Genomic DNA, 25,403 nt, shown 5'->3' on the forward strand with positions numbered 1-25,403 from the left:
ACCCGTGAGCAGACTAACATTTGGGGTCCACTGAGAGAAAACAAGGTTAGAAATCTCACACGTTTCCTATGGCGTTTGAAGCCTTCTTTAGTGTTACTGAATTCATTTACTTTTCCTCACGGCCAAAGCTTCCTACCCAATGGGAATGAATAAATAAAGGCACCGTGAAGTGGAACTCACTATGGGAATGATAGGCGATTCTGAGCTTAGTAACGGCACTTTAAGACTTTGTATGATGGCTGTGTGGGATTACACGTCTTATACATGGTGCAATGAGATGCCCACTGTCTGTCTACGAGGATTACAGAATTATAGATGCAGAAGAACTGCAGGTGTCATCTAGTCCGACATCCTCCTCTCTAGCACCCCTGAAAGCCATCACTGCCTGCCTGAGCTTTGCAGTAAGTGCTGCGTCATAAGACATCCTGCTCCTTTTTTACAAACCTTCATGCATTTGAATTTTGTTCCTTATGTACTCATTAAATCGCTCTCCAGCACCTGCAGAGCCCGTGCGGTGCGGGCGCGGGAGGCACTGAGCAGCCGCCTCAGCGTGGCGTCCGCAGTCCCCGCGGGTCTACACTCCATGGGGACAAGGTCATTTTTATAGTAATACTAAAATGGTATTCGCCTTTTTCACCGTGTTGACATTTTTCACTGTGTGATTTTTCATTGCAAAAGCAATAGTGGGTAAAACTACGGCATCTTACAGGAATCAGGAGGAACAATAGCTATTTTAGTAGTTGTTAGAGTCTTCACTGTCATATTTAACTATGTAAAAAAAAGCCAGTTTCACTTAAGAATATCCTTGGTAAAGAATGTGTACAGTAGGTCCTCGGGTTATGTCGGCGATCCATTTCTACGGCCCGATGTAATACAATTTTTGCCATAAGTTGGAACCCATCTACATAAGCACCTACGTCACTCACGTGGAGCACATACACAGCAGTAATAAAGTGAAACAGTAAAAGAAATTTAAAAGAAAAATAACAATTCCTGACCCTTACTTGTGGTAAATAAATAATAAAAAACATATTGCCGAAACCAGTTTGGCTCAGTGGATAGAGCGTCGGCCTTCGGACTGAAAGGTCCCAGGTTCGATTCCGGTTAAGGGCATGTACCTGGGTTTCGGGCACATCCCCAGTGGGAGATGTGCAGGAGGCAGCTGATCGATGTTTCTCTCTCATCGATGTTTCTAACTCTCTATCTCTCTCTCTTCCTCTCTGTAAAAAATCAATAAAATATATTTTAAAAAAATAAAAATAAAAAACATAAAGCACATATGTACATACGTCGAAATGACAGAACTTTTTTTTTTTTAATAAATAAATGGGAGATGGCGACGTAACCATGAAACAACGTACGTCGAGTCCAATGTAGCCCGAGGACTGTCTGTATTTTTAATATTCTGTGTGACAAAGTGGGAAGCATGCTTACAGCATTTCTGCTACATAACAAAGTATGAGGGCTGAGGAAAAACACGTGTGTGATTATTTGAGTTTTGAGCTGAACTGCTAATTTTTTTTTGATAAAACACTATTTTTGCTTGAAAAGAAAATAGTTGGTCAACCATACTTATTATATAATTACTTAAAAATTTTTCTAAAGAGATAGATGCTAATAAATGTAAAAATTTTAGTATTAATTACTGAAATATGTCAACATTCGGACAGACTGCACAACTAGTGAAACAATATTATCCAAATGACCACACGTGATGTCGTAAGCTCACTCATGGTGGAAAGATCCATTCAAAGTACGGGGTGGGGCAAAGGTGGGTTCACAGTTGTTTGAATGGAAAATAATACAATAATTAATTGCCGGGAGCCGGTCCATCCTTGCTGTTTCAAGGGACCTGGCATATATGGCATATTGTTCTTAATATGTTTGCTCCCTTTAGCGCTATGTGTTTTAACCAAGGTCACCTCTCCGAGAAAGGTTGTTTTCCCAGGTAGGGATTTTCCCCTGAAGTTAGGGAGGGGATAAAGCTCCTTAACTAAGTGCCAGGCGGGTAGTTAATCACTTTAACTACAAACAATCATGCTTGAGCTACATAATCTTTACTCCCTGGAATGGAGATAAGAAACGCCCTAACCTTTGTAATAGAAATTGACAGGATTAAAATCGGCTGGTATAAATACGGATGTAACAAGACAATAATCATCAGCTCTTCATCAGCTCCTCACCAGCTCCTCACCAGCTCCTCATCAGCTCCTCATCAGATCCTCGGCAGACCCTCATCAGATCCTAACCAGAACCTAGCCAGAGAACATGGCAAAAGATCCTGGACAGAACCTGGCTACAGAACTTCACTGGAGTACCTAGACAGAACATGGCAAAAGAACCTGGATAGAACCTGGCTAAAGAACCTGGTGACTGAACCTGGCTGGAGAACCTGGAGAACCTAGCTGGAGAACCTAGCGAGAGAACATGGCACCAGAACTTGGTTGGAGATCCTGACCAGAACTTGGTTGGAGTTCCTAACCAGAACTTCGCTGGAGATCCTGACCAGAACTTGGCTACAGAATCTGGCGGGAGAACCTTGCTATGCTGATCAACTGAAGGCTGACTTCGTGTCATTCCTTCTTCGCCGACTCCGTCCACACCTTTGGGGACCCCTGGACCTGCTGGGGTTGGACCCCAACAATTAATAAATAATAATACAAGAATAAACTATGTGTTTTGCGTACTCACAACTGTGAACCTACTTTTGCCCGCCCTGCACAAGACAGACCAGGTCAGATACGAAGAGTTCACTGAATGGCTTCTGATTCCGAACTTGTGAGTAACTTCTGCCTGTTGGAGGTTAGTGTAGTTTCAAAGAATATTGACACTGATTCAGAAGGGTCATTAAAACATTCCCCTTTCTATGCACATGTCTTGAGAGGTTGGACTGTTTCATATGCTTTAAAGAAAACCACAGAGCTCAGCGGATGGAATGCAGAAGCAGCTGAGAACCTGGCCAGCCAGACCTTAAAGAGATTTGCAAAGCTGTATAGTTCAGTCACTCCTGTCTGCATTTTTTTTTCTGGAAAATATAATTCCTTCTATAAAAATGTTATTTCTATTAATATGGAATGGGTTTATTATTGTTATTTTAAAATAACCAAATATTTTTTTACATTTCTGAGCTTTAACTTCTTTCTATTTTGGTAGATACAACATAAATTCAGCCTCATTGGGGGGGGGGGCGCTCAAATTTTTGAATGTGAAGGGAAATTTGACATTTTTACAATATTGAGTCTTTGTTATATTGGGTCTGCCTTACTGCGTTCATTACTTAGCTGTGTCACTTGGATTCCTCAGGTTCACGTGTGAGGTTAAGTAATGTGCCCTAGGTCTTACAGCTAAGCTGGCAAGTGGTGCAACCTGGCTTTGGATAGGTTGCACCCTTGCTCTTAAGTATTTCATTTACAGCAATTGCCCTGATGGCAGGAAAAAAGCAGCTCTCTACAATCCTTGCCATACAATCAGGTGTTCTTTTTCTTTATAGAAGTTCTGATTCAAAAACTAAAATGGAAAAACTCCTACAGTAGAGGGTCAACATGCAAACCCCTGAAACTGGGTCCCCCTGACACTGGTAGCTATGGCATAAGGAAATACTGCTTAGTACATGGAGCTCTTCATTATAGCAGCGACCTGGTCTTGACCTCTCAAGTTCAGCCCACACCGCGTGACCCCTACCCCAGAAAGCTAGCCAGAAAGTCAAGTTGTCCAAACATCCTGTGTTACATGAGCTTCTTCGGTATCAGAGCAAATTCAGGTCAATTTGCACCAAGCTGAGGACTGGGACACCTGATAATTATTTTCACCTATTTTATAAAATAGGAATGGAAAGTAAACACACTCCTAAAACACCTTCAATTAGAAGAGAAATGTAGTACTATCACAAAGGCTTCTAGACACCAACAGCTTAGCAAATGGTTGTAGAATGAATGGAAGAAACATACCTGTACGTGTGGCACACTGGCAGCCTGGTCTGGTGACATATCTTCAGGGGAGAGCTCAGATGAATAATTATTTAAGATCTCTTTCAAGTGGTCTATTTCCTCATGACATTCATTAGTCTGTTTTATGGCTATCTATAAAATAAATCCCAAAAAGAACCTTTGTCACATCTAAGGAACAGATCAATGGACTGCTTCCAATGTCCAGTCCCATCACAAGTTCCAATCAATTACAGCAAATATGCACCCAGACAGATTTCAATAGGAAATAGTAGCCTAGCCCAGCCTGTGTGGCTCAGTGGTTGAACAACGACCTATGAACCAGGAGGTCATGGTTTGACTCCTGGTCAGGGTACATGCCCGGGTTGTGGGCTCGATCCCCATTGTGGGGTGTGCAGAAGGCAGCCGATCAATGATTCTCTCTCATCATTGATGTTTTTATCTCTCTCTCCCTTCCTCTATGAAATTAATAAAAATATATTTTAAAAAAAGAAAAGAAAGAAATGGTAGCCTAAATATAGAAGACAACATTGGCAAAGCTGGCACCTAACTTTCATGCTTTACAGATATCAGGCACACCCTTGCTCTTAAGTATTTCGTTTACCGGGCTTATTCTGGAAAGCATTTTATGGAGGCTAATAAAAAGTTGCTAAATTTTATAAAATTATTGGTAGTAGCATATGCCACTTAAATACACTTTTCATGTGAGGCTTTCCTCACAGAAAGGTGACGTTACTGAATCAGAGTAGAAAGGGCACGTAATGTGAGACATAACAAAGTTTTCCCATTCCAGCCACATCCTCACCTGGTATCCACTGGGATCAGTAAGGCACATTTTATGAGTAAAAGGTTGAGGGTTCGAGAGCAGTCTGTGAGTTGGCAGAATATAGCAAAACTAACCAGAACAATACTTGGAATCTAGTGTTAAGTGAGCAGTAGAGCCTGAAGCTGATCATAAATACTATGATCGAAGAATGACGAAATGAAGAAATGGACTTCAAAAGCAAGTCTAGAATTTCCTTGGTATGCTCCACAGTGAAGCAACGTGTCCTTTAACTACAAAGTTTCAGGCCCACACAGAATTCTTCCTTGTATTTTCTTTAATATTTAACCATACGTTTAGCCGCAGGCTGGAAATGAATAACTATGTTCACTGCACACACCTGTTCCCCAGCCCTCTCTAATGAGCAACATCCATTACTCGCCCCAAAAGTAATTTGTCTCGTTTTCCACAACGAGGGCACTTCCAATATCTAAAGTAGGAATTAAAATAAATGGACCGTATTCTAATGCTTTTTATTCTCACTGGCTTCCTTAGCTTTGAATTATGAGATGACATCTGATTTCCACCAACACAGTAAGGTGGAAAATTTTAGCAGCACAGTTTGATCCCTAATTTGACATAAAATATAATTTTGTCTTCTATTTCCCTCTCTTTCATCTTTTGAAGAAGCCACTTTTGAGCACAGTTAGGACTGTTATTTTCTTTTACTGACCAGGAGACCAAGAAGCATAGAAAATTAAAAATAATAGATCAAATTTTACATATCTCCTGGCTGGGTGGCTCCATTGGTTAGAGTGTCGCCCCGATAAACCATGGCTGCAGGTTCAGTCTCTGGTCAGGGCACACACAAGAAGCAACCAATGAATCTATATAATGAAGAGCTAATATGCAAATGGTCGTGACACCCTCACATGTAACAACCAATAAGCAGGAGGCTGCGTGCGCAACAGGCACAGGTGGGCGGGGACTTGCAGCATCGGGGACTTGCTTAAGGCTCACGTCCCCGCCCCGTGGGGATGTGAGGCTCATGGAGGCCTACATCTTTGGGGTAATGGATTGCGGGGCTCCCGCACTGTGACAAGGCACAGGCCAGGCTGGGGGACCCCCCCCCCAAGTGCACGAATTTCGTGCACCGGGCCACTAGTGTATAAATAAGTGGGACAACAAATCGATGTTTCTCCTTCTCTCTCAAAAGCAATAAATAAACAAATTTAAAAATCTTATATGTTGTTCTGGTTTCTTCTATTTATATTATTAAAAAATAGTACATTGAGTCCTGGCCAAGTGGCTCGGTTGATGGGAGCATTGTCCCAAAAGGCTGTGGGGTCAATTCGCAGTCAAGGTATATACCTAGGTTGAAGGTTCTATCCCCCCAGCCAGGGAGCATATAGGAGGCAACTGATCAATGTTTCTCTCTCTCATTGCTGTTTTTTCTCTCTCTCAAATCAGTAAACATATCCTCAGGGAGGATTAATAAAAAAAAAATAGTACATTGACTGCCAGATCTTCTCCCTGGGGGTGCTAGGAAATGACATCAGCAGATCAGTAGCCAGGCCAGAGAGACTAGATGAGTTAAGTCTCAATCTAGAGACTACAGTGCCCTGGGAATCTTAGGGGAACACAGAGGGGCCACCTAAATGTGAATGAAATTTAAGAGGGAGAAAAAAAAAGCAGTTTTCTTCCTCCAATCAGGTGGTAGTTGGGGGAAAGGGAAAATAAACCTTTTCTCCTACCCCTAACTCATCCATAATCAGGACACACAGGAGAAGGGGATCCTACCCAAGGGGGTTGAAAAAAGTGTGTGGGATTTAAAGCTCTTTAGCAACTTCCTGTTCTTGTGAGAGTGGCTGTTGCTGCAGGAATACAAACCAAAGTGAAATGCAATTTCTATCTAATGAGGATGCCTGACTTGAGACTGAAACTCAAACCAAATGTAAGGGGGAAAAAGGAACTTCTATGGAGACTGAAAGAGGTGATCTGTTAGAAGGAAGAGACCGGAATCTAGAAACTCAAATTCTTGTCTCCATTTGTGCACAATTGAATCCCTACACAAACTAACCCGGTGTTCTTTAAGCGAGTCGTCTACCTTCTGAAACTAGTCTCCTTATAGGTAAAAATAAGATGTATCAAATGCTTGAGAATAAAATAAGGTGATGAACAGGAAAGTGACTATTATGAGAAGAGATTACTATGGGGATGACTACTGCATGAGTCTGTCGGCCTCATGAGATTGCAAGTGCTTTGTTCAAGTTTAATCTCTTCCCACGGCATTTTATCCACGTCGGTCTTCAATAACTGGAGAATGGAATGAAATAGACCATAACTATGCTTCAACCAGAGTAAGAGCTGAGAAAATGACCTTAGCCCCATCTGAGCAAGAAGATATACACTCTATATCAAATGGGTAATGGCACAGGAAGAGGCCAAAGAGATCAACCCAGGCAGCACCTTCCTGTCATGGGAATTTGATCTACCCAACCATTGAGACTGAAAACAAAACCAGTTTCTGCTGAATATGCTCACCCAATAAGCTGGCTGTCCTCATAAACTACTCACCTTTAATAACTCATTTTGTTCCCGAGTCACATTTTCCAACAGCTTTATATCTTGTAAAAGCTGATTTGTCCGCTGAAATACAGGCAGGGGTTTCATTCCTGTCTTGGGTAACCTCAGTTCCACTTGGTAAGACATTATTTCAGCAATGGTTTTCTTCATAGGATGTATATTTTCAAGTATGACCTTAATTATATCAGATAACATGTTTCACACGTGAAAACTATGGCCACTGCAAAGTCCAATTATCCTATATAATAAGAGGCTAAAATAAAAATTGTCCCCTCGACCGGGAGTTCGACCAGGAGTTCGATCAGAGGGTAGGGCTAGATAGCCAACTACCCACGGCCCCTCCCCCAGCTGTCCCCGCCCCCAATGGACTATACCCCACCCATACACGAATTCATACACCAGGCCACTAGTTCAAAATTGTAATAGTGTATAATTTATTCTCTATAGTTCTGATTTTTAAAACATTTCCTTAGCTCAGATTGAAAAGGTTTATTATACTACTTGTGATCTGGTAGTTAAAGTTCTTAGGAAAAAATGCCTGGGGCAAGAGTCACTTCCTAGCTCTAAATTATGCAAGTAGACAACCCTTTCCCTCCTTCTCTACCCCTCACACCCACCCCCTGTAGAACTGTTGTTTTGCTTTGTGAATTGTCACCAGGCAGTGAGCTGTGTAACAGCAGGTACTGCACGTACTCACTGTCATAGCAGCCGCACCTAGCACGAGCCTCCCCACAGAGTGAGTCCTCAAAAAATGCTTATGAATTAACAGAACTGTTCTGTCAAAAGGGATACGTCCCAAAGGTGTAATTACTTTGCTTTAATGACACCGGACCCATAGAAACGTGGATTTACATAATTAATGAGAAGAGATTATTCACTTTGCACAGTACTTCATACGCATCATTTCATTGGATCCTCACAACTGCCCTGGGAGGTAGCTATCAGACCTGCCATTTCACAGGTGAAGAAACTGGGTCACAGAAGTTAGAAGACGGAGCTGAAGTCAGATTGTCAAGAGCAGGGCTGGGATGAGAACCCAGGCTGCCTGGCCCCAAGCAGAAGCTCCTAACCACTTAGTGCTCGGGGCTCTACGTACATTGGAAGTGCCCAACGCAATCACTGCAATGCCAGTGTGCAGATATGAAAGACAACCCAAGAAATGCTAACAGCTCGGAGTCACAGAGCCAGGAAGGAGCATAGTTGGGGCTGGAACTCAGCTCTCCAGACTTAGAGCCTCACGCTAATTGGACTATTAAACGATGGTTTACGTGAAAGCAAAATTTCCAAACTTTGAAGTTTTTAGAAGCAATTAAATGAGAAAATAACCTATAGAGAAAGTATCTTCATATAGGCAGTACTATATGATTTAAAACGTGATTTTTATAGTCATTCATAATATCTCTTTCAAATTTATTGTGCCATTACCCTAGCAAGACTAAATACTTTTTATTACATATCTAAAAATAAACATAATGAGTGGTATGAGAAAATACTTTAAATAAGGATCCATGCTTACCTCCCCATGCTTGAGATGTTCTTCTGGTGAAAAATCAAATATTTCTTTTGATAACAGAATAGCTTTGATTTTTGAAACTCTTTTCTCCATTGATTTTAACTCAGTTTCAATAGCAACCACATCCTAGAGTTTCAGGAACAAAAACACTCATGCAGTATATGCTGTAGGTTAATAATCTATACGACACAATTTATTGCCATTCATTTTATTCTGATATTTAACCAAAATATGTTTGCCACTTAAATAGCTCTTAAAAACTAAACAGGTGCTACTCAGATAATGTTTATTGCTTTCAATAAAAATGTTATTCTACTAATAACATACCACACTACAAAGCATGGCTCACCCATTGTTGAGCTAAAGATCCTCATAAAGCCAGTTTTCAATTAATTATACCGAGGGAGCAAAGGAGCAGATGCTTCTTGACTTATAATGAGTTCATGCTCTGATAAACCCATTGTAAATCGAAAATATCGTTAAGTCGAAGATGCATTTAATACACCTAACCTACTAAACATCAGAGCCGACTGAGCCTTAAACATGCTCAGAATACCTACAGGAGCCTACAGTTGGGCAAAAGTATCTAACACTTAGGGAAGCTAACTGGGAGGGGTGGGCACTGCCATGGCCCAGCATCACAAGAGAGTATCTTGCTGCATATTGCTAGCTGGGAAAAGATCAATATTCAAAACCCGAAGTATGGTTTCTGCTGAATGTGTATCCCATTCAGACCATCGCAAACTCAAAAAATCTTAAGTGAAACGATTGTATGTTGGGGACCGTCTGTTGTATACATCTGAATTAATTTTTAAGCAAATCCTCCATGATTTTTCATCTCTTTAGGTTTATCTTTGGAATGTGTGTAAACACTTGAATACAAGTGGGCCTAGCATTTTGTGAATTCCCACCACTTCAAGTCGAATGATAAAGTCACCCTGGGAACGGAACACACAAGGAGCTGGGAAAGGAACAGGGTTTTCCTGCCCATCCCCTACGAGCGGTTGCCAGTCAAAGAGTCCCGAACTACTTCATAACTGACTCAGATTAATTTAAACAATAGGTCACTTGTCCAGGGTTATTCTCTTATCAAGGCAACCTCTAGAATTTGGCCAAGAATTTTAAAGTGAAAATGCTGAGATATGTGCTATAAATAAAGCCCACATTTTGAAGTCCACTCACACTGTAAGAGGGCCTTCAGACCTTTGCTTTAGATCTCAAGGCTGATATACTGTAGCAATAAAAAATTCAGCTAATAGTGAAGGAGACAGAAACAGCTACACAGAAATAGACTGAGGGTTTCAAATTATAGCAGTTTGAAGCCACCCGATATAGGACAAACATAGCTGTAAACAAGTAGAGCAGTAAGTATAATAACTTTATAGTGATATATCCAAATTATAAGGAAAAGTTAAATTATATTGATATTATTATCTGCACCTTATATTGAAAAAGGTACGTAAAAGTATACAATGTATTTTAGGATAATTTCCATAAAAAATTGTAGAAGCATTTAAAACCTTTGGAATATGCATTGCTAAGAACATTTAATATTATTATTCCCTGAAGTTACGTGTCATGTAGGGAATGTAATTTGAGAAACAAAAGATAAATAATTAAGACTAACTGTTCCTGCTTTTGCTATGGTACTTAATCCTTAAATAAATACTGCATTATGTTTCAAGCTAAAATAAATAAAGTTATTTAAAAATCCAGTGGCTGGCAGCTAGCAGTCCCTCAATAAATATTTGCTACTGGTGAAGACTTGCAAGGTTATCTGCTTTAATTACCTCTTTGCTAATCTTTTACCTCAACAATATCTCCTCTCAGACAAAGAGAAAACACTGGGCTTATTTGATCAAGATTCTTCCCTTTAAAGAGTCCACTTCTAGACTCAGAAGGTGGATAAGATCTTTTGTTGTAGTTGCACTAGAGGTTGCAAAGTCAAATAAAATATAATTCAAGAAATAAGAACACAAATGAAAAATAAACAGTACCAGATCAGCGTGTCTTCCTATAATTAGTAGTTGACTAGCAGTATAACTCTAATGTACTCAATGAAACATAAATTAAAAATAAGAAGTCACATCTCCATGGTGCCAACTCACATCGGCCATCCGCTGAATCTGTGGGAGGCTCTCCATGATGTTTTGCTGTAAAGCTGCTACCTGACGGCTTAACTCTTGTATGGACTGTGCTAAGTCATCTGTTTCAAAAATCACTGACAAGTCTTCTAGCTCCGTGAAAATGGAATGTAAACGATTATGTTTCTGTTCCGAATCTTCCAAAGCCATCTATATAATGAGAAACAAGGGGGGAGGGGAGGGGGACATTAAGACACTGAAAGTTGATTAACATTTAAATCAGAGGAAATTTACATTTGTCTCCACATGTGGAACTCCTGGTCATTTCCAGTGTGGTAATAAGACACTGAACACTACTGCTGATGGCGGCGGATGACTTCAGAGTGTCTACCGATTGGGCTGGCTAGCAGAGGCCACTTTGCACCACATAACCCTGCCCTCCAGCCGTCATTCATTCATTCATTACGAGGACCAGGAACACGACCTGCAGTCCATCCCTCTGGAATGTGGAATTGGGGCTAATAAAGCCGTTCAGGCTCTTCCCAATTGGTGGGACTTGTAATTCAGGGAAGGCGGTTTTGAGAGAAGCAGCCAAGTGGAGTGGGGGTGAGAGGAAGAGGCATTCCTGGGGCCTGCCAGCCCTGCCCAGTGCCGGGCCTCACCACAGGTGCCACTGACTCCCTTAGACTCCCTGGAGCTTGAGTTGACCTGAACAACTTGATACTAAGAGACCTCTATCTGATATAACCAAATAGGAGTGAGAAACATCCATTTGTAGAACTTCTTGGGCATTCCTCCTTACAATGTTCTGTCTTTTAAGGGCTCAACTTTCGAACTTAATATTTCAAAATATCTCAGCCACCTACAGGAAATGTTCAACCTGCTAATGTAGTCTTTAGGTAATTCCGTTAAAAAATAACTGATAAGGGAAAGAACATTTACGTAGGCAACTAGAATTCCAATCATAAGCCTCTAAAATTACACAGCTTACTCAGAATGCTTTATTGAGCTTATTTAAAATCCTAGAAAGAGAAAATTTTAAGAAAAACTAAACTGAAAACCCCAATGCTTTATGCCAATAATACTATTTACAAAAGCATCAAAAAACATAAACTACTTAGGGATACATTTAACAATTTATAAGCAAGACCTGTACACGAAGATTACCGAACACCACTGAGAGAAATTTTAAAGAGATAAAAAATAAATAATAAGATATTTTACGTTCCTGGATTAGTACAGTCAATATAGTTAAGAGGTCAATTCTCGCCAAATTGATTTACAGAATAAATGCAATCACACTCAAAATTCCAACACACCTTTGTAGATACTGACAAGCTGACTCTAAGATTAAAATATAAATGCAAAAGACCCAAATCAAACCTGAAAAAGAACTAAGTTGTAGAACGTATGCTACCTGATTTCAAGACTCGCTATGAAGCTATAGCAATCAAGACTGTCACCTTGGTGAAAGAATAGACACATAGATCAACAGAACAGGAGAGCCCAGAAATAAACCCACATACATGAGGTCAACTGATTTTCAACAGACATCAAAGTCATTCAATGGTGAATCTTTTCAACAAATGGTGCTAGAATAACTGGATATCCCACTGGAAAAAAATGAACCTCAATTCTTGCCTTATACCATGTACAAACATTATCTTAAAATGGATCATAGACCTAAAGTATGTTAAACTATTAAATTTCTAGAAGATAGAAATCCTTGTGACCTTGGGTTAGATAAAGATTTCTTAGATATAACACAAAAGAATAATCCATAAAAGAAAAATGCTGACAAACTGGATTTTATCAAATTAATAACATTTGTTATCTGAAAGACAACATGGAGAGAATAAAAAGAAAAGCCACTGACTGGGAGAAATATTTGTAAATCACTTATCTATTAAAGGAATGATTTCTAGAATATTTTATAAATAAGTCTAATAACTCAATAATAAAATGACACAAAAAAATTAAAAATGGGAAATAAAAAAATTGAACCTACACTTCAAAAAAGAAGTGTAAAAATGTCAAATAAGCACATGGAGAAACTCTCAAATACATAAATCATTAGTCATTAGAGAAATGCCCTTTAAACCACAATGAGATACCACTATGTCACCAGAAAGGCTAAAATTTAAAAGACAGATAATATCAAAGGCAAACCAGAATATGGGGAAATCAGAACTCACATTGCCATGAATGAAAAATGATACAGCCATTTTTTGAAAACAATTAGGCAGTTTCTCATCTAGTTAGATATTTACCATAAAAACCAGCAATTGTACTCCTTGGTATTTATCAAATGAAATGACCTAAAAGCATATATCCACACAAAGATTTAAGTATGAAAGTTCACAGCATCTGTGCTCCTAAAGGCCTGTGGTAGGAAGCTTCTAAGTTGGCCCCCAATGATCATCTCCTGGTATTCATGCCCTTATCAACCCTGGGCTCAGTGATTTACTTCTAATAAAACATGGCAGAAGCAAGGAAGTGGTGTCATTTCTAAGATTAGAGTCTGTAAAAGCTGTTTCTGTCTTAGGAGCCCCTCTCACTCTCTTTAAGGCTGTTTACGGAGAGGGAAGCCAGCTGCCATGCCATGAGGCAGCCCTGTGAGGAGGCCCACATGTCTGTGTGTGGAAGTGGGTCTAAGGAGGCCTGTGAGTGAGCTTGGATGTGAATCCTGCCGCCTCCCTAACCAAAGTGAGCCTTCAGACCAGCCCACAGCCTTGGCCGACACCTGGACTGCATTCTCCTGAGAGACCTTGAGCCAGAGGCACCCGGGGAAGCCATGCCTGGATTCCTGACCCACATTAACTGTGAGATAACAAGTGCTTGTTGTTTTAAGCTGCTAAAACTTCTGGAGTAATTTGCTACATGTCAGTAGATAATCAAACACATGGGCCAGAACGTGAAATAACCCACATGTCCATTACCTGGTGAAGGGATAAAGACATGGCATATTTCCCCATCAATTGAATACTGGTCAGCAATCAAAAGAATAAACTACTGCCCTAGCCGGTTTGGCTCAGTGGATAAAGCGTCGACCTGTGGACTGAAGGGTCCCAGGTTCATACCAGACAAGGGCACATGCCTGGGTTGTGGGCTGGATCCCCAGTGTGGGGCATGCAGAAGGCAGCCAATCAATGATTATCTCTCATCATTGATGTTTCTATCTCTCTCTCCCTCTCCCTTCCTCTCTGAAATCAATAAAAATATGTAAAAAAAAAAATAAACTACCTATAAACCTAACAAACTACATGAATCTCAAAAACATTATGCTAAGTAAAAGAAGTCAGGCACAAAATTCTACTTACTGTATGGTTCTGTTTACAGGATGCTGTACAAAAGGCAAAACTACAGTAACAGGAGGCAACGAGTAAGCGGTGACACACGGCTGAAGATGGGCGAAAGGGGACTGCCTGCCTGCAGAGGAGCGTGAGGAAACTCCTGGGGGTGATGGGAATGTTCTTGACATTGGTGGTGGTGGTGGTGGTTACATAATTGTATGCCTTTATCAGAACTCATCTAAAAAATGTCATCTAGCTGTGAATTAAAGTAGGTATATTTTACTGTATCTAAATTATACCTTAACTTAGTTGATTAAAAAAAATCAGTTGTTTTCCTATTTTTACAATGAAATTTATGTTCCTATGATTCTTCATTACAATAGCAGTCTTTGGTTATGTACAGTATCTTTAGGTTATAAAAACCCATCTTAGCAAATACAACCCACATTGAAAGATATAGTGCCAGAAAAACAGACTTTTACAGCTTAGTTGAGAGTTTTGATACCTTTAAGAGTCATTTTTAAAATCATTCCTGGTAATGCTAGAAAAATGCAAAAATGTATCCGAAAAGTAGAACAACTATTTTCAAAATAGGGATAACATGGGGTATTCACATATGAATAGTTATTTGCGACTTACTTTCCGTTGGGGGATTTACTAGGGTACATCCTGTGGGAAATCAGCCTGCATCTCCCCTTCTCCCTACTTCTAAGCTCATAAACTAGAGTTCTCTCAGCTCTAGCTCATAAAGGTCAGCAAATGAGAGATACTTGCACACCTTTACATTCGTGTCAGTAGAAAGTAGCAAAGTCCAACTGCTTTGACCTGTACAGTGTTTTGTTTTTTAAAAAAATCTTATAATAAATATTTGAAGGAAAAGGTATCATTTCTCTCTTTTGTCTTTGCAACCTCCTTAATATGCTGAAAAACACAGGTGATTTAAAATAAAGGGGGATGTGGAGGTGGAGGCAGAAATCACAGGCAAGGGGAAGAAAAGAAACAAATGGGTGAAAATGTAGCATCTTTACAATTATTCCCACAGGACTACTTAGGGGTAAAATATGCCAACATATCTTAAACATCAGGAAGGTCTTAAGGCAGTTGTTCACTTAGGAACACACTGTGCTATCCCTGCAGATACAAAAAGAAGTCGGATCAACTGAGGTCTGATTACTCTAAGAGTTATAGAATAAACTTTTTCCTAAGAGATTCTTACATGTGGCTAACTAGTATGAGAGAAGTGAAATAGCTATCCTAATACATAAAAAGCCAGAGGCCGTCACGACCGAAACAACCAGACGGATGACTGAACAGCAGGCTGCATGGGGCAACAAGGCCGGCATGGCGGTTAGTGAGGGATGACCAAACGACTAAACAGCAGGCTGCATGGGGCAACCAGAATGGCAGGGGAGGCAGTTGGGGGCGACCAGGCAGGCAGGGGGGCGGTTAGGGGTGATCAGGCTGGCAGGGGGGGCAGTTAGGGGCGATCAGGCAGGTAGGCAGGTGAGCAGTTAGGAGCCAGCGATTCCGGATTGTGAGATAGATCCTGAATTGGAGATGGTGCAGGCTGGGCTGAGGGGAACCCCCCTCGCCCCCCCGCGCATGAATTTTGTGCACCTGGCCTCTGGTATCTACACTAATAAAAGAGAAAACCCTTCCCATTGGCTAATCAGCATATCCTTATGCAAATTAACTGTCAGCCAAGATGGCGGCCGGCAGCCAGGCAGCTGGAAGCGAACATGAGGCTTGCTTGCTCCAGTGACTGCGGACTCCAACGTTCCCCGCCTGACTTGCCGGGCTCTGAGCTGCAACTCTAAGAACTTTGTAACAAATATAGAAGCTAAACAAAACCCCAGAAACCAGCTTTCAGCCAGCCGGCATCTCAGAGCTGGAGTTATACATTGTTTCGATTATAGAACGCTCAGCAGCGGAAGCCTCAGAGCTAGAGCCAGAGCTAAAGCTGGCCCAGAATAAAAAGAAAAAAAAAAAAGAAAAAAAGGAGCGGTTGGGAGCTTCAGTCAACAACCGTCAGCCAGAAAGCAGCCCTCAGCCCCTCACCCAGACTGGCCAGGCATCCCAGTGGGGACCCCCACTCTGAAGGGTGTGTGACCAGCCTCAAACAGCCATCATCCCCTCATCCAGGCTGGCCAGGCACCCCAGTGGGGACCCCCACCCTGATCCAGGACACCCTTCAGGGCAAACCAGCCGGCCCCCAGGCCTCTATCCTATATAGTAAAAGGGTAATATGCCTCCAAGCACCGGGATCAGCGGAGCCGCGAGGTCTCCTGGCACCGGATCAGCGTGACGGGGGCAGCGCCCAAACCCCCTGATTGCCCTGCAGCTCTGTGTGTGACAGGGTGCGGCGCCCCAAACCCGCCGCCCCCCCCCCAGAGGCCCTGCTCTGTGTGTGACAGGGTAGAGCCATAACCTCCCCATCGGCCCTGCCCTGAGTGTGACAGTGGCGGCGCCCCAACCCCCTGATCGGCCCTGCTCTGTGTGTGACAGGGGGTGGGGCCCCAACCCCCCCCCCTCCACGGGCCCTGCTTTGTGTGTGACGGGGTAGAGCCATAACCTCCCCATCGGCCCTGCCCTGAGTGTGACAGTGGCGGTGCCCCAACCCCCTGATCGGCCCTGCTCTGTGGGTGATAGAGGGCGGCGCCCCAACCCCCTGATCCGCCCTGCTCTGTCTGTGACAGGGGGCGGTGCCCTAACTCCCCTATCAGCCCTACTCTGTGCGTGACAGGGGGGAGCTCCCCAACCCCCTGATGGGCCCTGCTCTGTGCATGACAGGGGGTGGCGCTGCAACCTCCCCATTGACCCTGCCTTGAGTGTGACAGGGGGCGATGCCCCAACCCCCCAATCGGCCCTACCCTGAGTGTGACTGAGGGTGGCATCACAACCTCCCAATCCTCCCTGCTCTGTGCATGACAGGGGGTGGTGCCCCAACTCCCCAATCAGCCTGCTCTGAGCCCGACCACGGGCTGCACCTAGGGATTGGGCCTGCCCTCTGCCACCCAGGAGCAGGCCTAAGCCAGCAGGTCGTTATCTCTTGAGGGGTCCCAGACTGCGAGAGGGCACAGGCTGGGCTGAGGGACGCCCCCTTCCCCCTCCCCCCCGAGTGCACAAATTTTTGTGCACTGGGCCTCTAGTATATTTATAAAAGGCTAATATGCAAAGTGTCCCCTCTGGAGTTTGACCAGGAGACGGGGAGTTCGATCGCTCGCTATGACGTGCCCTGACCACCAGGGGGCAGTGTGGAATGAAAGAAGGCCCTGGTAGGCAGCTGGCAGCTGGGGAAGAAGGCCCCGGCTGGCAGCTGGAAGGCAGACCCCAGCCGGCAGTGGGAAGGCCCTGATCGCCGGCCAGGCCTAGGGAACCTACCTGTGCATGAATTTCATGCACTGGGCCTCTAGTGCAGGGGTGGGCAAACTTTTTGACTCGAGGGCCACAATGGGTTCTTAAACTGGACCAGAGGGCCAGAACAAAAGCATGGATGGAGTGTTTGTGTGAACTAATATAAATTCAAAGTAAACATCATTACATAAAAGGGTACGGTCTTTTTTTTTTTAGTTTTATTCATTTCAAATGGGCTGGATCCGGCCCGCGGGCCGTAGTTTGCCCACGGCTGCTCTAGTGCCTTCATAATAAAATTGGAGCCAATACTTGGCAGTTGGAAGATCTCACAGCCATGGCCCCGAATAGAAAAATACTTCCACTTGTGTTGTCTCTGTAAGCCAGCAAGGAGACAGGGCCCCTGCAGAGCACCTGGAAGGACAGGGAATCTGGACCATGGCATGCTAGACTTGGTGGGAACCATGGACTCGGTTAATGCTGTGTAACTAACTACCACAAACTTAGCAGCCTCAAAATAAAACAAATGTATTATCTCGCAGATTCCATGGCTCAAGAGCCCAGGACCAGGTTAGGTAGGTGTTCTGCTCAGGAGGTTACAAGGCTGCAAGGGAGGTGCCATCTGGAGCATGGGTTTCTCCTCCAAGTTCATTCAGGCTGCAGGCAGAACTCAGGAGTAGGACTAAGATCACAATTTTCTTGCTGGCTATTGACCAGGGGGTCACTCTCAGCTACTAGAGGCTGCTCTGGGATCCTAACCCCATGGCCCTCATTATATGGCCGCTTACTTCCTCAAGCCAGCAGGAGAATCTCTCTCCAGTCTGCTATCAGGGAGTCTAATGCCCATATAACCATGATTAATCATGTATGCATGGGAGTGAGTGTCCCATTACCTTAGTAATATGATAATGTAACCTAATCGAGGGAGTGGCCATCTCATCACATACTCATATTCCTGCCCACACTCAAGGGGAGGGTTTTATACAGGTCATGTCCCCCAAGAGACAAGAATATCGGGAGCCATCGTAGAATTCTGCCACCCAAAACCATCACCATGCAGAACAACCTTCTTACTTCACAGTCGGAGGAACCAAGGCCCATGGAGGAGACAATAAATTACCCAAAAAGTCACATGGTAGTTACCAGGACAGAAAGAACAAGATCCTGGCCTCCAAAAGCCCTGTCTAGAGCCCGCCAGTCTTCCAAACTCCCTTCTGCCATCTGGTGAAGATGAAGGGAAGGTGGTTGTTCAGGGAACAGGCGGGTGGGGGGAGCAGGGGCAGAAACACCATGACGGTTCGATAAGCCACTGATCATCCTGTACATTCTATGACACTCAGGAAACACTTACCTGAAGGGTGCTGGCGTGGTGACTCAGTGTCTTTGAAGAGTCATAGTCAGCAGGGTTAGCCAGCAAACGACTGGTGTTTTCTATCCAGGCCTCGGTGCTCTTCAAAAGGTCATGATATTCCTCCATCTTAACGGTGGCCTGTGAAAGAGAGGTGGTGCCAAGCTCAGTCTGACTGATGCTCTCTACCTAAGCTGAATGATTCTTTTTTTTAATGTTGTTTTTTAAATTGATTTCAGAGAGAAGAAAGGAGAGAAAGAAATAGATAGAAACATCAATGATGAGAATCATTGATGGGCTGCCTCCTGCACACCCCCTACTGGGGATCGAGCCTGCAACCCCGGCATGTGCCCTGACCAGGAATCAAACTGTGACCTCCTGGTTCATAGGTCGATACTCAACCACTGAGCCACACGGGCTGGACTGATTATAGAATGAAGAATTTGTGGTTTTCAGTTGCAGGCCCATCCCCTCCAATTCTCATCCTTCCAACTTTTAAGACTAATCCTGACCGTAGCTGGAAAGGACTTAAGTTCTACCCCAAAGCTACAGGCCTCAGCAAGGGTTTTGCATTAGCCTTAGTCTGGTTCCCACTGTATGCTTCATTCTGAAAATCGGATTTGTATGTTGCTGGCTCCTCCCTGGGCTCCTGAGATTGCCGCCGGAAATGCGGTGCTGGGGTCCAACTTCCGGATACTTCCTCTGCCTGCCCAGTTAGACTTCCCGCCTGTGCCAGCAGCGAAATCTATGCCCTCGGTGCCCACCTGAACCTGTCGTGTGGCTGTGAGGGAAACTGACTTTTGTTTTGTCTTAAATCCACCTCGACACCACCACATGCTCTGTGTAGCCGTTCCGTTCCCGCCGCACCTTATTCAGCTGTGAGGTTCTAGCCTCTGCTCTCTGGGACACCTGCTGATACTGCTGGAAAGGAACCATCAGGCTGTCCATCCATTCCTGAGCCTGCCCCGGGTCCTGCTCCACGACGTCATGAACCTCCGAGTCCAGCTCGTTTAGCTTGGAATGCCAGAGGTCTAGCTCATCCCACATTTCCTGCAGAAGGAAAGCATAAGGCAATCTGAATGCAGGTACCAAGGCTTATTGTGTTAATTCCTAGTGTTCACACGCTATCGGCACTTATAAATGCTACCAAAACAATACCACAGGCACAGTTATTCACGTACGCCCAGCCATCTCTCATGACCTAAACTGAAAAACAAAACAAAACACTTTTTCTGAGGTGTCTTAACCCCAACAGTATTCACTTCAGTACAATGAGCGGTAAGGAAGCAGGAAGACCTGGACTTGTCCAGAGATGAGCGACACCAAACAAGGTCAACACAACCCTCATCTTTCAAGAGTGAAGAATTAACATTACGTTTATAAAGGGCTTCGGTTAATATTTAAACCTCTTTAGACCAGTATACATGTATACACTCTAGAAGACAATTTTTATTAAGTACGAAAATAAAACTTATAGAAAGAAAGTGCCAGTTCAAACTCAGGATTAATGCAGTGGCTGCAAATTCTATCCACAGGTATTGGCAGCAACCACTCTGGGCTCAAGAAATGGATAGGTTGCCAGAGGATGTCCCAAAGGTGATATATGTAATTCTTACTGAGTGTTTGCTGAAGAACGTAATTTCTAGAAACGAGAAAATCTTATTGCTTGAATGAGATTCCTCTATTTACTAAGAGTCCAAGATTTTGTCCAAAGGCGAGCCATATTCGGACCTATTTTTAAAAGTCTCCATTTATATTAGAAAGTTTCCTTAAAATGTAGATTAGAATAAGAATGCTCTCTATATGCAGGTTTACTTGGGAGTTTAGAGGGGGACTATTATGTTACTGTACAGTTTTATCTAAGACTTTATTTCTTAAGACTTTTTACAAGAAAAATAAAATTGGAACTTCTATTTTCTTGTTTTTCCCTGGCAGTCTAAAGAAAAGCTGCTATAACTATTCAAATCCTACTGAAATATTTATTGTTATTGTATTTTTATTTGCCTACCAAATAAGTGTCATAAATGTTCCATATTTTATCCTCCAATAATATTTCACTTTAGAAAGCCACAGACTCTAAGAAATGCTCCAACACAGAAACACGTTAGCCTTTGTTTTATATATTTATGTATCTATAAGCTTTTTATATCAGCCTAACCAAGATAAGATCCTTACTCTCCTTTACTTGTGAAAAGGCCAGTTCACAATCCTAGGCTCTCCGGGGGGTTGAGTATATTCCCACCATGAAAAAACTGAGACCAATTCTTCTCCACCACGCTTTCTCAGGAGGGGGGGCGTCCTGTGGATCTGGGTTCAGATCTCGTTAGGTCAGATTAATCCCAAAGCACGCGCTGCGATGATGGATGAACGGGGGAACACCAAGTGCTAAAGGACGTTAAAGGAGAATGTTACCTTTTGAATTTCTTGAGCTTTCTCAATACTTTTGCTTTTCTGCTGCAACATCTTTTCAACCTTGTGAAGCCCCTTGTTAATTTCATCTATTTTTCTACTCATTGCATATGATGGTGAACTTTTCAAGACTTCGTGGCTAATCTGTGACAGTGGGAGACAGACACATTTGGTTTAGTTAGAAACTGTTTTCTGCACTCTATTCCCAGGTTCAAATGATAAAAGGGTTAACCACACTGTTATGTGCTTTTACTTATAAAAAAAAAAATCTTTTAACAGTTCTGGGAAAAATTCCAAACCATACTGGCTAATGCGTTAATGAGAGGGTACATTAGCAGACTAGAAAATGGCAGCTGTGCCCACCCAATCTGTTAAATCCAACCAAAGATTTAAAAAAAGAGAGAAAACCACAAATACAAATTTGTTGAATGTAATCCACAGTATATACTTACAGCTATATGTGATGTGGGGCAAAACCACTGAGTGGACTGTTTGAAACATTCCCCAGCGGAGCAAATGATATGAAAGAATTCCTGAGAGATAAATTATTTATTATACAGTCTCTCTCCACTTTATGAGAAAACCCTCTGTCCGGAACTGTTTTCAATAAAATCAAACTTATTCTCAAGCTGACTTTAACAATGTAATTCCCGCCTTCACAGTCATTAGGGTGAAATAACCTTGAGGATGCACAAAGCGTAGTTTCCGCCGTGTGAGCGTTTCTAGACTGTTTTCACGGAACTCAGAAATCTAACTGAACAGTGTAATTTTTCACCTGGATGATTTTCTTAAGAATATAACTTGGACTAGGAAAGGTAATAAATGTATGCTGAATGTGTCATTTTTCAAAAACCTGATTAGCTCGTGTGCTTGCTTATTTTTTAGGCTATGATGATAAGGTTTTCTTCCGGCAGCCACTCGATAACTAAGTAATAATTTATGCTTTTATGCAATCCTTCAACGCTTTCAAACACCACTGTATCTGCACAACCGTCGCGACTAGACCATCCCAATAAAAACAGTAGATAGATAGATGCAGAAGATAAACACAGGCTAAATGACTTGTTTAAATTAAGATCAGATATTAAGGCAGTGGCTGAACTGGTCCCTAGAAGCCCCAAGTTGCCAGACTCCAGAGTCCAGGCTCTTTGCACAACATCAAGCTGTTGATACTTTTATAAAATGACTAATTTCACAGACCATATAGCACAGTCGGGAATTTTAGAGAGAAAAATGTAATCCTATACTGGGTGTTTTTTTTTTTATCACTGTATAACTTTTTATTTTTATGTAACAAATGACCACAAAATGAAGTTTTCTGGTATGTCGGGTAGTTATTCCCCAGGCAGCGATGTACATCATTTAGGAACATTAGGAGAGATGGTGATTTAGGAAAAGGACGCTGCTGTCTGGCCGACACAGAATGGCACTGCTGTAGACACATCACACAATAAAAACCAGTCGCTGTTCGCTACAAACACACAAGCTACGGGTGAAATGTTAAACCTTAAATTCAAGACAGATTTTGTTCATTAATTCACTTGGTTAGGGGTTTTTCACATGAGGCAGTCACAAGAACGAATTTAGTTCTCTCTCAAAGCATTTTGTATTCTCTTAAAATAAAATCAATAGTACATGATTCTTGGGAAAGTGCCTCATAACAGATATTATTGCATGTTAAGGCAACAAGATTTCTTATAAATATACATTAGGAGTTTACATAGGTTGGATTTTCCCAAGAAATCTGCATAGAAGTTAACTAAGTTTGAAATCTTATTTTGTGTGCATTTAGTGTTTATTTAATTAACTAAGTTAGAGGTATTCTTGGCTCTAAAAAGCAATACAAAAATCCTTCTGTGGATGCCAAATAGAACAGAATTTAGTTCTGCTAGAGTTGGCCTGCCTTTTTATGATTCAATAATATTGAACTCCTTGCTGAACTCCTACACCTGGACTATGAAACAGTCCCCACTCCTTCCCTGGACTTGCAGGTGTAAGGATGTGCCCAGGTGATTTATGAGAACTGTGTGACCACCGCTATTAGGAAGACACTGTGTGCTAAGTGCTATTCCCAGTGTCTTGTGAAATGTGTATTCGTACTGCCCTGGGTTGCTATTAAAAAATGTACAGAGAATACGTTTTAAAACAACATATTCCCCATGTCTGTAATTTTAAACTGATTGTCCGGTTTTTTTAAAAAAAAAAGGCAAGTAAAAGATAACCCATAACTATTTTTAAATGCAAGAGAAGAAAAACTACGCATCTTGACAGCTAAAAGTAAACAGATTACCTAATTCTGTTTTTCATGTCACTTGTTTAGAGCGATTCCATCTCAGTATTCAATACACAACATTGTCACTTAACCAAACTTTATAAAAACAGTTATAGCTGAAATCAAGGCAAAGGACATATAATATCAAGTGACATTTCTTCTTTCTATTCATCCAACGCCACAAATAATAACACTAGGACAAACGTTCTTGTTACCTTCTCCTCTAGGTCCTCCAAAGCTTTTCTGCATTCTTCCACCTGCGCGTCAATCTCGGCGGGAACTATGGTGTACATTTCAGAATACTTGATTCGGAGTTTTTCCATAATATTCTCAAACGCTAGCGTCCCTTCCTTAGAGGTGCTCTGGAGCTCCTGAAAACATCAGGAAAGACTCAATGCTCACAGGACTGGGGAAGCGTTTACCTCTAGAAAGAAAAGCAGCTTTGCCACGCACCCTTATGATTTCCATGAGCACATTTTGCATGACAAAACCTCACTATTGATACAAGCTGATTAAGCCTGGGAGATACTCCTTTTGGTCAGATGATGCTCTCTAATTTGTAAGCATTAAACTTGATATCTCTTCACAGTGTCAGACCATTGTCCTGAGGAGACATTACAACATCTCCTGCTTCTAAAGTACCTCTAGGATTTAACTGTATCGCAGTGGCAGCCTTGATCTAAAAACCTGCAAGTTGCAAAAAGTTTCAAAGAAGTTTCTCTCTTTTTTTTTTTTGTTATTAACTTGTTGCCATTTTCTGCTTCTTCCTACATTATCATCACAATGACTCAAGGCCACTGAAAGCCCTTGGGCTTGAAGCAGAAGTGTCTGCTTTCATGTAATGAGACAGCCCGGTGGAGCGCCACTTCTTTCAAACAGGAGGGTTCCAGTTCCACGCGAAGAATGTGGGTTTCAGGAGATAAAAGAAACCTGAACAAATGGTCCATTGGTTGTGGCCTAGAAACAAAATCTGATCTACGTTCTCCTGCACTAATTATAAAGGAGAAACTCATTTGTTTGGGAAAGTTTCCCAAAGATCAAGTGGAAAAATACTCTCTGACTCGGCTGCGGTGCTTCGGGGTTTGCTTTGTTTCGAGAGGAGCTGTTTAGCAGCATTATTTGTGCTAATGGACTGAGTCCCTGCACGGAAGAATGAGTCCGATTCTGAATGACTCCAGGATGCGTCACTGTTTTCCTTTTCTCAACCCTCAGCGGAGAACACGTCTAGAGAGGGAAGGGTAGAGGACATTGCCAGGCAGGCAAAGGCGGGGTTGGCAGTTTGGTGTTCCCCGTTCTATCTGGGCCCAGCAGTACAGGTCTTCATTCAGAGCTGCACATGGATGGCTTCCCCGCGAACTAGGTCTGTCTGTGAAAGTTCCCTTGTTCAACACCGCTCACCAACTCCGATGAACAGCCGTGCGCGACTTTTGAATAAACTTCCGCACTTGTCATTTTTGCCTGTTATCACTGCGCCGGGATAAGAGATCATCCTGAAAAAAGTGAGTTCCTAAATGACGCCGAGGTGTGTGCATAATTCCTGGGATACTGTGTTGTAATATATACATTTGGTTTTCACCACTGGTTTCTGGCAAGGCTTCTAAAACTCTTGAAATTTCCTAAATGTGGTGAAAGGAGCATCTTTTGCTATTTATGTTTCCACCCAAACCTGAGTTTATGCAAATGAGATGACTTTTGGGGTGCCCTTAGATAGCTATATGGGGGCTGGCTGCCAGAGGAACCAACATTTGTAAACCCACAGAAACTTCCTTTCTTTAATCTGACCGCTTCTCCTTCTTCCCTTCTGGTCCAAACTGGCCTTGCCCAGCCTCAGGGCACCCTG

At 42.5% G+C, this 25,403-nt stretch overlaps 1 protein-coding gene across 2 annotated transcripts in view; it reads right to left on the minus strand.

Annotated features, from left to right (window-relative positions):
• SYNE2 (spectrin repeat containing nuclear envelope protein 2) overlaps positions 1-25,403 on the minus strand; it is a 304,773-nt gene that overhangs the window by 108,809 nt on the left and 170,561 nt on the right. For both annotated transcript variants that reach the window (XM_070418606.1, XM_070418595.1), the window contains exons 54-61: positions 23,779-23,934; positions 21,295-21,435; positions 19,750-19,932; positions 18,886-19,023; positions 10,915-11,100; positions 8,810-8,932; positions 7,285-7,467; positions 3,948-4,079 (exon numbers count right to left, since the gene is read on the minus strand). In XM_070418606.1, the coding sequence (XP_070274707.1) occupies positions 3,948-4,079; positions 7,285-7,467; positions 8,810-8,932; positions 10,915-11,100; positions 18,886-19,023; positions 19,750-19,932; positions 21,295-21,435; positions 23,779-23,934 (1,242 nt within the window). The remainder of the gene's footprint in view (positions 1-3,947; positions 4,080-7,284; positions 7,468-8,809; positions 8,933-10,914; positions 11,101-18,885; positions 19,024-19,749; positions 19,933-21,294; positions 21,436-23,778; positions 23,935-25,403) is intronic.

This window comes from Myotis yumanensis, unplaced genomic scaffold (genome assembly GCF_028538775.1).
Source record: "Myotis yumanensis isolate MYYU_CA2020_CCGP unplaced genomic scaffold, mMyoYum1.0.hap1 SCAF_1, whole genome shotgun sequence".
In the NCBI taxonomy this organism is placed as follows: Eukaryota; Metazoa; Chordata; class Mammalia; order Chiroptera; family Vespertilionidae; genus Myotis; species Myotis yumanensis.